The sequence below is a fragment of the Procambarus clarkii genome, chromosome 6 (genome assembly GCF_040958095.1).
Source record: "Procambarus clarkii isolate CNS0578487 chromosome 6, FALCON_Pclarkii_2.0, whole genome shotgun sequence".
Classification (NCBI taxonomy): Eukaryota; Metazoa; Arthropoda; class Malacostraca; order Decapoda; family Cambaridae; genus Procambarus; species Procambarus clarkii.
The window spans coordinates 37,801,541-37,815,846 of record NC_091155.1 but is presented as its reverse complement, the minus strand read 5'-3'; the positions used below and the strand labels follow the sequence as shown (position 1 = coordinate 37,815,846).

Here is a 14,306-nt window from a genome sequence, read left to right as displayed (position 1 = left end):
GGAGACGATGGAGAGGTGGAAAGGAGGAGAGGGGTTATGGTGTGGAAGGAGAATCCACCTCTGAGTCAGGCAGGACTCTCTCTTCTTGGGAATTTCACCCAAATTTCATTTCAAATGTCACACAAGGATGCGTTAGACCAGCACCAAATAGAAAACTACGTCGATTACACTCGTTGTGTCAACAATATAATAGTCTTACCACGAAGATACAATACAATGCCGTTCTCCCAAATAGGCAATGTGATTATTAGAGAAAACGGAAATTTCATGGCAAACATGTATACACTCCCCAAGTCGATCGGATAAGAATTGGATTTTATAGAAATATTTGCTCAAATGACGCTTGAGCGCGGTGTTTGGGTGCATTCAAGAGAAAAAACTGTCACGTTCAAGCGACATATACCTGCGAAAGTGATAACACTTTCACAAAGTGTTATCACAAAGTGATAAATTAATTAAACATTTTCACACACCAGGTTGTCATTGCTTTATCAGGGCAGCTTTTCCAAGAATGCATTCACTTTTTCAAACATTGCAAACACTTCCCTGATCTCAGTGGAAGAGGCAGCATCCTCCCTTACCTCCTCATTCCCTTACTAATGGTGTAAATTGTTGATGAGGACCTGCCATACTCCCTTGTGAGATCAGTCACACAGAACACAGACACCACACTCATGCTTTGCTATAATTTCCTTCTTCAAATTCACAGTAATTGTGTCTTTCTTCCTCTTGACAACACTATCTTTAGCAAGCAGCTTCTTTGGAGACATCGAGTGTTACAAATTGTAGTCGCAAAACCACTAAAAACCCAAAGAAAAGCTCAAATAAATCCAGAGGGATGCTTGTCGTGTGCGATACAACAACAACACTGGCATCGGAGGCGTCCGAGAATTTGCGAGAACCAGCGAGATGCACAATGTGGTTTTGCTTGTTAATAGAGACGAGCTTGTCAATAGAGACAAATTTGCTGCGAGTGGCTTGCTCGTAACTGGAAAAACTCATTAATAGAGCCACTCGTTAATCGAGGTTCCACTGTATTAGTATATAAAAAATTCTTAAATACAAACTTTACCCATCTTATAAATGCATAATTTTCCTCCCATCCCTAATTGGTAGTGCCTTCTTATGTGGGGGGGATGGGAGCCTTGTGTGCTTTGTTAATATGTAGCGCAGCCATATGTAGTATGGCTGCTCTACATATGTAGTATGGCCATACATATAATATGTAGGGCTTGTCAAGTTTCATCACGGTGGACCCAAAGCGTACAGTATTCACTTAAACTGGATTATTATATAGACAACAATTTTGCACTCTACAAAGGTTTAGGCACCTTGCATATTGTTAAGATTGCCTCTACTTCAGAACACAATACAAGAGGCAGGATCAGGTGTCATCCTGCAACACATTTTTATATACACCGGCAACCCTGGAAACACAAACCGAAACTGTCTCTATTTTCCTGCTTGTTACAACTTGTAATAAAGATCTTGGATCTTGGCTTAACGTCATCTTGGATTTATGACGTATTAGAATGTTGTTACAACTTGTTATATTGGTTGTTATAACTGGTTAGGTGTTAAAACTTGTTCCAACGTCGTAGTTTTGGTGTGTGTTTGTCGGGAACTCCTTTACTACTATGTGTTGTTCTCGGCTAAATCTAGATTTGCAAATAATCCTGATTTCCAAATAAGTACTTAATTTTTGTCCTTTTTTTTGTATTCTTATAAGAAATAATAATGTTTTTGCACATTTAGACACACAAACAATGATTTGCTTAAGTTATATAAATAAAAAATATGATAAACCAAAAATATTTTCTTACCTTAATGAAGGCACAAGTATGGCACATCTGTCCCTTATACAGTACTGAATTAAAATCATTAGCATTTGACCAAGAAATTATTTCATGTACAGTAATATTTTTCACAAAAATTATCTTGCCTAACTTTTTCTGGGAAGGGCCAACCAGTAGCTAACTAAACGTAGCCTTACAGTGTTGATCAGACCACACACTAGAAGGTGAAGGGACGACGACGGTTCGGTCTGTCCTGGACCATTCACAAGTCGATAGCCTTATAGTGCTAGTGCACTATGACATGCCTTGCATGCTACAATCTCTTCACTACTTACAAGTGACATTTTACTCAAACTTGCCACATCTACTGGGTGGGGGGGGAGGGGGTCAAGTGGACAGCAAAAGTCAACTCATTGTCAGGGAGAACCACCTATAAAAAGAAAGTCATCAAAATACTGTACAGTATGTCATTCTCAAAAAGAATTACCGTATTGAGTAAATGAAGCTCGTCTTTAACCAAACTACATTCCAAAGGATCACAAGAGATAATACAGCAGAACTGAAAATGAAGTTAGAGATTGGTTGAAACCGCTGATGCCTAAAGGTCTGAACTTCACTTGCTGAAAGCTATTGGAGAGTGCAAGCTTGGTTATGTCCAGGGGGGGCTGTCAAGCCCAATAAACCTGGAAACCCATTTTGTCCAGTCATCACACAGACCTATACCTGGGGGCCTGACGGCTGAGTTGACAGCACTCAGGATTTGTAGTCCTAAGGTTTCGGGTTCGGTCCCCGGTGGATGCGGAAACAACTGGGCAGCATTTCTTTCACCCTGATGCACCTGTTCATCTAACAGTAAATAGGTACCAGGGAGTTAAACAGCTGCTACGGGCTGCTTCCTGGGGATGTGTAACAAAAAGGAGGCCCAGTCAAGGGCTGGGTTATGGGGACCCTAAGCCCCAAAATCATCTCAAGATAACCTCAAGGTAACCACATACAGATTGGCTAAGCATCTCTATACATGGCTGACTCCATAATGTACCATGTGCTTTTAGCCTTAAATCGCCAAAGGAATTTATTGACTTACTTTGAGGGACACAGGTATTGAGCACGAGATCTTTTCTAGATGTCGAATCACTGTTCACCAACATATCCATGGATGAGACAATTTGAATGATGGACAAAATTTACCTGGATCCAATTTGCACTTTTCTCAACATCCGAGAATGTGTACCTGAGTAGCTTCTCAAAGCATGTACCAAACAGGCATCCAAATCGTCATTGTCTAGTGTACAAAGAAGTAGACAATATTGCTAAGCGTCTTCCCTACTATTCCCTCTATGTCCTATATGTGAATTTTTACCTGGGTACAATTGAGAAAACTCCTTGTTGACATGGCCCTTGAACCTGACTGTCTACGGTAGGTATGTTGATGACATCACCTCTCAGTATCTGACCTGGACTGTTTGGTACAGCTTAAAGAAGCTATCAGGTGAAGTTCTGTGCTTAGTTTTTCTTACGAGATGGAGATAAGAGCAAGTTTTCCTTGCTAGATGTAAACAGATTTGGAAAGGAATAGTGACTTTCACACTTGAGACTACACTAAGGAAACTAACCTTTATGTTAGTAAGGAGTACCCTCGTAGTGTGGTCGACGGCTACATTAATCATGCTTTCTCTCACAGCTACAAAGAGAGGTTAGAGGCATTAAATATGCCAAAATTAGAAGATAGAAGAGGCAATATGATCACTACATACAAAATAGTAACTGGAATCAATAAAATTGATAGAGAAGAATTCCTGAGACCTGAAACTTCAAGAACAAGAGGTCATGAATTTAAACTAACTAAACAAAGCTTCCAAAGAAATATAAGAAAATTCACTTTTTGCAAACAGTGGTACACATTTGGAACTAGTTAAGTGAGAAGGTGGTGGAGGCCCAAACCTGTCAGTAGTTTCAAAGCATTATATGACAAAGAGTACTGGGAAGACATGACACCATGAGCATAGCTCTCATCCTGTAATTACACTTAGATAATTACAGCTCCAGTTGGAAGCAGGTTGACTAGCAACTTGGTAGAGTAAGAAAAATCCTTATCAACAATGGATACTACTTCTTCGCAATACATGTAGTTTGCATGAAGGTATATCCTCCTGATGACTGCACAAGTGGTAATGTAGAAAGATGCGTATATGACAATGCACAACAACACATCAACGGTCACGACGTGCCCAAGTCAAGAAGATAACGACGCCGTAAAGGCGGGTGAGGATAAAGGCAAAATAAACAAAGAGGAAAGGAATGTAGGATGGGAATAAAGACAACAGAAGGCGAGCACAAAGCGTCGCTGCAGTAAAGAAAGCGAGGGATGGAGGCAAGAGACGAAGGGCGGGGGCAAAGGCGGTGAAGGAGGCAAGTGCAAATGTGTAGAAGGGTAGAGGAGGTCAAGACAGGACAGGCAAGGTTAGGACAGGGCAAGGTACGTAGACGGCATACGGAGCCTCACAACTGAGACGCTAACACATCGGACTCTGCATGAAGCACCAGCACACCAGCAGGACAATGGAAGGAAGATCTAGGAAGGGCGTGAGGACAAGTCGTGGGAGAACGCGATGTAAGAGGCCCATTAGGCAAGGTGGCAGGGCGCTTGGAAATCGGGACAACGGAGGATTGCTTCCACTTAGTACCGGGGGCAGAGATGTGCTGGCAAGGCAGCCTGGGAAGACTACAGGGAAGGCTCGCCAAAGAGTTCCGAAGGGTGTTGTCCAGCATCGATTCAAACGCATTGGAGATAGCAGAGGCAGCTGCAGGAGGATGGACATCAACCTGTAGAAGAAGCGGAGGAGAGGCGTGACAGACTGTAGAAAGAATTGAGTGACGAGACAGACCAGCACCGTCTCGAGCGCATCCACAACGCGAGCGACAATAGCGTCAACAAGATCGGGACTGAACGGCGGGTGGGAGAAAAGAAGCTTCAGGGGCGAGTGGAATGTCAGTGACAAACGAGTCAGGCACAGGCAAAGGCGGCAGCGGAAGGGGAAGTGGCAGTGACAAGGAACCAGGACAGGATGAGGCAAAGCACAACTGGAGGGCAGAGTGACGACGGGATGAGCCTTAGTGAGCGCCACAACGTAGGAAGGACACCGCTTGAAAGTGATGGCATGATCACCACCACAGTTGGGGCAACAGAGCTTGTCGAACTCACAGTCCCGAGTGAAAATGGGAACCAGAGCATTTGCCACTAATGGACGTCATTGGTGCAGCCATGGAAGGTATGGTGAAAACCTTTACAATGAAAGCACTGAGTGGGACGGGGAACGTAGACCTCCAATTTATGGAAGAAGTCATTAATCCAAACCCGATCAGGGGGAAGGGAGTCAAGAAAAGTAGGGAGGGCAGTGCCGGTATCACACAGGCCGCCATCAATTCTATGCATAAATTTTTTGACACCAAAGATCAAAATGTCAGTATCCTGCAGTTGCGCCTGGATGTCGTCCGCACTAACGTCAACAACATGCCGGACCACACATCGTACCAAATGGCCACCCTCAGGCGTATAACAACGAACCTTGTAACCACAGATATCAGTAACGTCCGAAAGAATCAAGTCCTCGGAGGAAGCATGGTCCATGGCAATTAAGTTCCTGCATTTAATCGGCCTGAAATCGTGCACCTTGAACTTTAAGAACTCGGGAATGGCTCGATAGAAAAAACTGCGTGCTCTACCATTTCCAAAAACAGTCCGATCAGCGGGCGTATCGGCATCAAAAGCGATGATGAACGTACGTAGGCCAGGAGAACTAGTTTGACCAGGAGGGAGTGGAGGGCGAGGAGACAGAGGTTGTGGGGGGTCACAGGGCACTACAGGAAGCAGGCGACGTTTCGCCTCCAATCTATTAGCCTTACTATGATGTTTACTGTCCAGAAAAACACCCTCGGGATCCCCTTCCATGACAGGGTAAACGTCATGACCGGAATGCGTGCCAAGGGTCAATTGGGTCCTAAAAACCCTCAAAGGTATCAGAAATGTTCACGGAAGAAATGCTGCGCGAACCACCATCCATCGCCATGGTTGGCCCAGGAATCCCCCAATGGATACTTAAATGGTTATGTCAAGAGATCACAAAAAAGGCAAGTGAACTGTCATGCTATCTCTGATTACACTACAGAACTGCTCAAACTTATTAAACTACAATACAAGAATTTCTTTTCAGTGGCCCACAAAATGGAGGAAAGTGTCCTGAAAGACATAACCGGGAGCAACATTAACTCTACCAATACTAACCACAAGATACAGCTCACCATATACTACACCAGTAAGAAGACATAACTGGGAGCAACATTAACTGTACCAATACTAACCACTAGATACAGCTCACCATATACTACATTAGTAAGAAGACATAACCGGGAGCAACATTAACTCTACCAATACTAACCACAAGATACAGCTCACCATATACTACACCAGTAAGATGACAGCCAACTTATGAAAAAACTCTCCTGACACCAAATGCCTGGTAAGATACAAATATCATTGTCTTTAAACATTAATAATTTCTGTTGTCAGGGACAGGAAGCCTGTGTACTATATATACTTTAGGCTTGTATCGAGGTTTCCCCTTAAGGTTAAACTATTGACCTTCCCTAAGATGCAACCCCCAACAGTTGCCTAACACTCCCAGATACCTATTTACTTCTTACCGTGTGTTGCTAAGTGAACAAAGACATTAGGCAAGAGGAAACGTGCCAAACTATTTCTGCCCTGCCTGGGAATCGAATCTGGGATTTCCATTGTGATTCGAGAATGAAGCCAACTGTATTACGAACTGTTGGCCCCAACGATCTCATTATATAGGCAAGACATTACCATCTCTTATAAGCTGCCTGACTATTCATGAACAACAAGGATATCTCAACGAATACACGCGAACAGACCATCACTCGCCAATACCGAAATAATCAATAAAGTCGGTGATAATATGAAATGTAAGTTTGACTCAGAATAGGGGTCTACTCCATATCTGAATTAGTGAGCAAAATCTGTCTGAACAATAAAGACCAGTTGAGAAAATTTTAGAATGCATTAAGCGAATTGAGTTTAGAAGTTTAATACAGGTGGATTATTCATTTTATTTTACGGGCAAGTGCCTCCCAAACCCATGAAATCAGGAATAATTATTTTCTTTGTTATTTTGGTTATTATTTATTTTTATAGATACTATTTCTATAGATACTATATTTATAGATACTATACTAGTTTTATTTCCTCTTCTAAATATATATATAAACTGTATTCATATTTAATTTTAAATGTAAAAATGTATCAGTAGCAGAAACTAAACTTAAATTGAGAGCTGCTGCAGTTTCCCACTAGAGAGTATAATGCTAATATATATAGACAAATAGGGAGAGTATATATAACAGAGAGCATAATAACAGAGAGCATAATAACAGAGAGCATAATAAAAGAGAGTATATATAGACAAATAGGTTATTTGAATTAACACACATTTACACACTTTAGACCAGGAAAATATGTCCATTAATATAAAAATACTCATATTAGTATAGTATTCACTCTTTCAAACTATTACAATATATTTCAGAAAGATTAAGATAAGATTTGAATAACTGTACTGTACTGTATCTGCACATGAACGAGTTGACTGAATCACTCTGACCATGGATGAATAACCTGCTACCATTTCCACTACTATACTGCTTGTACTCATACACCATACTCTACGTTGACCAGACCACACACTAGAAGGTAAAGGGACGACGACCTTTCGGTCCGTCCTGGACCATTCTCAAGTCGACTTGAGAATGGTCCAGGACGGACCGAAACGTCGTCGTCCCTTCACCTTCTAGTGTGTGGTCTGGTCAACATACTTTAGCCACGTTATTGTGACTTATCGCCTGCACCATACTCTACCACAATTATGGTTTATCTTATACTCTACTCCCACAAATGACTCCAGTCATATTGCTGCATTTATTATCATCAATACTACTGTACTGCATTAATAAATCATTTTGGCACAACCTAAATTTTTTATAGATACAGTATACTGTATTTACTTTTTGTTGCTCTTCGGAATTATTGTATTTATTAGAATGTTTAGTGTTTATTTTGAAGTTAAATCAAATCATAAACAACAAAGTTGCTTCACTCTTACTGTCATTTGTTTTGAATGCAATTATGACAAAGGCCAAGACAAGTAGATTATGAGCTTATGAGCTTAACGCAGTAAGAGCAGCGAGACGACCCGGCGCTCCCATTACCCCCCCACCTGGGTGTGCCCCAGACCCACACAAGAGCAGGCCAGGGATGGGTGTAGCTGCGCCTGCCTGCAGGGATGACGGTCGGCACATGTACAGCTGATCCAGAGACATAGCACCATGGAAAATATTCTGAAAAAATTAAATGTATTAATTTATTTCCAAGAGGCGTTTTAGAAACAGATGTCATCATACCCTCCCCACCTGGTCGTGTATCTTTCCTAAAGGCTTTTTAAATAAACTTGCCAGTTCTAATTTGAGGACCAAACTGAAAGATTAACACAAACAGTTAATTGACTTGAGAATGGTCCAGGACGGACCGAAACATCGTCGTCCCTTCACCTTCCAGTGTGTGGTCTGGTCAACATTAATGCAAACACTTTCGACAATCAATAGCAGTCATTGAATAACAATTTTGAGTCCCCAGCAATATTTTACTAGGATCTAGTGGCCTGGAAAAAACTCCAAATCTTTTTAATGTTTCACCATATCTACAACACAACAACAATTTTATTTAGGTAAGGTACATACATACAATAAATTTTTACAAGGATTGTTTGACTTATAGGTAGAGCTAGTACATACAATGCCTAAAGCCACTACCTGTATTACACAAAGCGTTTCGGGCATGATAAACTTAAATGACAAGCTTAATACTAATTGAGCATAATGAGTAGAATGAAAACAAGAAATGAAAACATAGATGAAAAAGCAGCACAAATACAATTATGTCGACAAACAGCGCTCTTTAAAGAAAAAAACAGACATTGGTTGACAATAGAAGGGTAAGGTAGGTTAAAGGGAATTTATTAGGTATAGCTTCGCTTTTAACTTAAACTGGTTGAGAGAGGTACAGTCTTTAACATGGTTGGGAAGGTCATTCCACATTCTGGGCCCCTTGATTTGTAGAGCATTTCTAGTTTGATTAAGTCGTACTCTAGGAATATCAAAACTGTATTTATTTCTGGTGTGATGCTCATGGGTTCTGATACAACCTTCTATGAAGCTTTTGAGATCAGGATTGGCATTATAGTTTAGCGTTTTATATATGTATAATACACATGAGAGAATGTGCAGTGACTTAATGTCTAACATATTCAGAGATTTAAGTAGGGGTACCGAGTGATGTCTGGGGCCAGAATTGGATATTGTCCTAATAGCAGCTTTGCGTTGAGTAATTAGAGGACGTAAGTGATTTTGGGTAGTAGAGCCCCAAGCACAAATACCATAGTTGAGATATGGATAGATAAGTCACCACCAGTCATCTAGACTTCAAAACTGGCACCCAAAACCATCAACAAGACTGCCGCTCACTGCAACCCTCACGCTTGCATCTCCCCAATTTCTACAATTTCTTTTTAACATAATTAACAATTTAATTATTACTCTATGCATTGCAACATTCTGAGTAATAGAGGAGTATAATTAAGCATATTTGAGTCCATTTACAAGCTTGGAATTAACTTTTTCTGGAAGGGCCCTTTCAGTAGCTACGCCACAGGTGTACCCCACTTGCACATCTATCTCTTTCTCTATCTATATATATCTCTCTATCTATATACAGTATCTATATATATCTCTCTCTCTCAAGCAACAGAAGCTTAGGGGATCAGAGATTAACCCTTCCACTTTGCATATCATCTATACAGTATATGATTTTGGTGTAATGAGAGCAGTGCACAAATCATATATGTTTTAGAGTACCACCCAAGATTTAAAAGTCTTGCAAATACACGTGGCTCCCAGTTGCTTTCTCAGGCCTCCAGTAACCTTCCCCAATCTTGAATAAAAATCCTCAGTCCCTCAGTTTCTTTCTAGGGCCTTAGTAAAGGATGAATTCGTGTATGTACCCATTCATAAATCTTATGTATTTAGCACTGAATACAGAAATACTTAATGACCAGTCTGATACAAAGGTCTACATCTACCGCTGCAGGCGATGAGTCACAATAATGTGGCTGAAGTATGTTGACCAATCCACACACTAGAAAATGAAGGGACGACGACGTTTCGGTCCGTCCTGGACCATTCTCAAGTCGATTGTGATGTGTGTCTGCAGATTGTGAGATGTGTCTACATCTCCCATCTGGCCTAGACCTATTAGAGCTTTGCACGACCTTGAGCCGAGCCCTCCCAATTGGTGCTGCAAACTCAAATATTGGTTTCACAGGTAGTGTAAGGATTAATGTGCCAATCACCATAAGCTAAGGGAAGTTACTGAGGAAAGATGACCCAGAAAATAGACTGTTTATTCTCTATCTAATGTTATCTCAGTCTTATAAATTGTTATTCACACTATCATGGAAATGCATGTGTCTCAAACCGTGAACCTCACACATGAGGTTCTATTAAGTCTATTAAGTCTACTATGAGTCTATTATTAAGTCTACTATGAGTCTATTATTAAGTCTACTATGAGTCTATTATTAAGTCTACTATAAGTCTATTATTAAGTCTACTATGCTTACTATTAAGACTGCTCATAATCGCGTGCATAGTGCTACGGCCTCACACATCTGAGGTTCACAGTTCAAGACCCACAACAGTTCAGGTGAATGGAATTTCTCAGTGTTAGTCTTTATGATGTGACATAAAACAATTTGAACTGTAAACTTATAAAATACAAATGAATTAGTAATTGCCGCCGACTCTGCAGGGAGATGTTCAGTTCCTCTACAGCACACACACACAGGATTCTATACAAAGTTTAAAAAGCAACATATTGGGAATGTGATGAATCATGCCTTGAACAACTTCAAGAATGTATAACTTGACAAAATTTGTATGTAATTGAGTTACTAATCAGTGCTCGGGAGCCAATTTAACACCATTTTATTTTCTCGACTCCGCAGGAATAACAGTGCTATGATTATCATCGTTATTGAGTGCTTAATAAATTTACAAACTTACATTTACAAACCTCTGACAGCATACAAAGAATTGTATCTCTGTAAATTCTAACCAAATATTGAAAGAAAAATTAAAAGGGAAAATGTACCTATCTTGAGGTTATCTTGAGATGATTTCGGGGCTTAGTATCCCCGCGGCCCGGTCCTCGACCAGGCCTCCACCCCCAGGAAGCAGCCCATGACAGCTGACTAACTCCCAGGTACCTATTTTACTGCTAGGTAACAGGGGCATAGGGTGAAAGGAACTCTTCCCATTGTTTCTCGCTGGCGCCCGGGATCAAACCCGGGACCACAGGATCACAAGTCCAGCATGCTGTCCACTCGGCCGACCGGCTCCCTGAAGCTATCTCCTAGGATAGCTTCCTAGGAGCTATCTCCAAAACAAATGGCAGGCTATGACATCGCAACATACATGGAATCAATCTGAAGGTTGCAGGGCCGGTCGGCCGAGCAGGACAGCATGCTGGACTTGTGATCCTGTGGTCCCGGGTTCGATCCCGGGCGCCGGCGAGAAACAATGGGCAGAGTTTCTTTCACCCTATGCCCCTGTTACCTAGCAGTAAAATAGGTACCTGGGTGTTAGTCAGCTGTCACGGACTGCTTCCTGGGGGTGGAGGCCTGGTCGAGGACCGGGCCGCAGGGACACTAAAGCCCCGAAATCATCTCAAGGTGACCTCAAGATAACCCTTCAGGTTTTCAAAAGGGACCTTGTCTAACACTTCACTGTCCTCTCCGACCCAAGTTACCCAGACAGTATTTGATCAATAATCTAGGCTTACACCTTTCTCTAATATCCACACGCTCTCCTCCCTCTCATGCTCATGACCCATCCATTAAATAAGCAAGGCAACATTACACAAGCCCGATGTACACCTCCATTAACATCAAACCATTCGTCTTATAACAACAATAGGATAACAATGATATATACAGTGGAACCTCTATTAACGAGTTTAATCCGTTCTGGCACCGAGCTCGTTACCTGGAAAACTCGTCTTAAGAAACAAATTTCCCCATTTGAAATAAAGGAAATAAATTTAATCCGTTCCATCTCCCAAAAACATCCATTACTTGTATGACTTTTTTTATGTAAATATAATACTGCACATAGTAAATATAAATGTTTTGTTGTAGTGTTTTAATGTTTACTTTACCTTATGAAGAGTAGTTGCTGGCTTGAGGGAGACGATGGGAGAGGTGGAAGGAGGAGAGGGGTTATGGTGTGGAAGGAGAATCCACCTCTGAGTCAGGCGGACTCTCTCTTCTTGGGAATTTCACTCAAATTTCATTTCAAATGTCACACAAGGATGCGTTAGACCAGCACCAAATAAAAAACTATGTTGATTACACTCGTTGTGTCAACAATATAATAGTCATACCACAAAGATACAATACAATGCTGTTTTCTCAAATAGGCAATGTGGTTATTAAAGAAAACGGAAATTTCATGGCAAACATGTATACAATCCCCAAGTCGATCGGATAAGAATTGGATTTTATAGAAATATTTGCTCAAATGATGCTTCAGCGCGGTGTTTGGGTGCATTCAAGAGAAAAAAGTGTGTCACGTTCAAGCGACATAACTTTCATAAAGTGTTATCACAAAGTGATAAATTAATTAAATATTTTCACACACCGGGTTGTCACTGCTTTATCAGGGCAGCTTTTCCAAGAATGCATTCACCTTTTCAAACATTCCAAATACTTCCCTGATCTCAGTGGAAGAGGCAGCATCCTCCCTTACCTCCTCATTCCCTTACTAATGGTGTAAATTGTTGATGAGGACCTGCCATACTTCCTTGTGAGATCACTCACACAGACACCACACTCATGCTTTGCTATAATTTCCTTCTTTAAATCCACAGTAATTGTGTCTTTCTTCCTCTTGACAACACTATCTTTAGCAAGCAGCTTCTTTGGAGACATCGTGTTACAAATTGTAGTCACAAAACCACTAAAAACCCAAAGAAAAGCTCAAATAAATCCAGAGGGATGCTTGTCGTGTGAGATACAACAACAACACTGGCGTCGGAGGCGTCCGAGAATTTGCGAGAACCCGCGAGACGCTAGGAAGCGCCATGTGGTTTCACTCGTTAATAGAGGCGAGCTCGTCAATAGAGACAAATTTGCTGCGAGTGGCTTGCTCGTTACTGGAAAAACTCGTTAATAGAGCCACTCGTTAATAGAAGGTTCCACTGTATAGTGTACTCACTCCTCCAGTAAGCCCAAACACTCGCTCCAGGTCAGGTGGCGGCAGGACCTCATAACCCACTATGCTCTCCTTAAAACCTGGTGCATATTCTTCCACTAAACTGAAAATCTGAAAAATTCAAGATCCAATATTAATATTATTAAAACAAACCTTTGTTAATGCCCTGCCTGATGTGCATAATTTACATTCTGCCTCCTGTCTTATACTTTGATCCACTGTATGGAATGTGGTACAGTTAATTATTTGTTAACCCATCTCACAATGGAGGAGGTCTGGTCGAGGCCGGGCCGCGGAGACGTTGAGCCCCAAAATCATGGCAAAGTAACAATTGTTATTGCTAACTACATATAAATTAAATCTTGGAATAGGTAGTAATTGCTCCTCGTGCCTCTCTGAGGAGGCCAGGTTCTGGTTCATGGTCCCTGGTAGGCCTAAGAACTCCATTCACACTGGCTGATGCCAAAGTCTAATATATCCATATCAGCCTGGATAAGCTCCAGGGAGCTGAAGGGGCTCCCACCCAGAAATGCATAATTTCTTCTTACCTTGTTAGCATATTCTGATTTGGTAGCCTCGTCCCAAGGTCGGCCATCGGCAAGAGTGTAGGGAACATACTGAGTGAAGAACAGGGCCACATGGCATCCGGGAGGCGCTAAGGTAGGGTCACAGCTGCTTGGAAGCGTCATCTCTACCATAGGGCTGAGAAGCAGAAATATTTACCAGTAAATTGCAAGAAGATTACTTGAAGCAATTTCTAAACTATCATACTTGATTGAGGTGAAGTGAGAATCCACTGTGTTATCAACTATTTATTTACAGAGGGGAAGGGGGAAAAGGAGAGCTGCCCCAGAGAAGGCCTCGTGTAACAAAAGACGGTAAAGAGAAGTGTCCCACATGAATAAGAGGGACAAAAGACAGTAAAGAGAAGTGTCCCATCAAGGTCCCACCCCCAAGGTGGAATTACCGACCCCGCCCAGGATGCAACCCCCCTACAACAATTTGACTACCTTCTAAGTAACCTACTTACTGTTAGGTGAACAGATGCATTAGGTGAAAGGAACTGTGTCAAACCATTTTTGTCCCGCCCGGGATTCGAACCCAGAATTC

General features: G+C 41.6%; 1 protein-coding gene across 1 annotated transcript in view; it reads right to left on the bottom strand.

The window, feature by feature from the left end:
- Positions 1–1,191: 1,191 nt before the first annotated feature.
- LOC123754094 (pyridine nucleotide-disulfide oxidoreductase domain-containing protein 2) overlaps positions 1,192–14,306 on the bottom strand; it is a 37,697-nt gene continuing 24,582 nt past the window's right edge. Inside the window, 3 exon segments of the mRNA XM_069308388.1 lie at positions 1,192–8,210; positions 13,200–13,307; positions 13,745–13,898. Coding sequence (XP_069164489.1) covers positions 8,031–8,210; positions 13,200–13,307; positions 13,745–13,898 — 442 coding nt within the window. The 3' untranslated portion in view covers positions 1,192–8,030.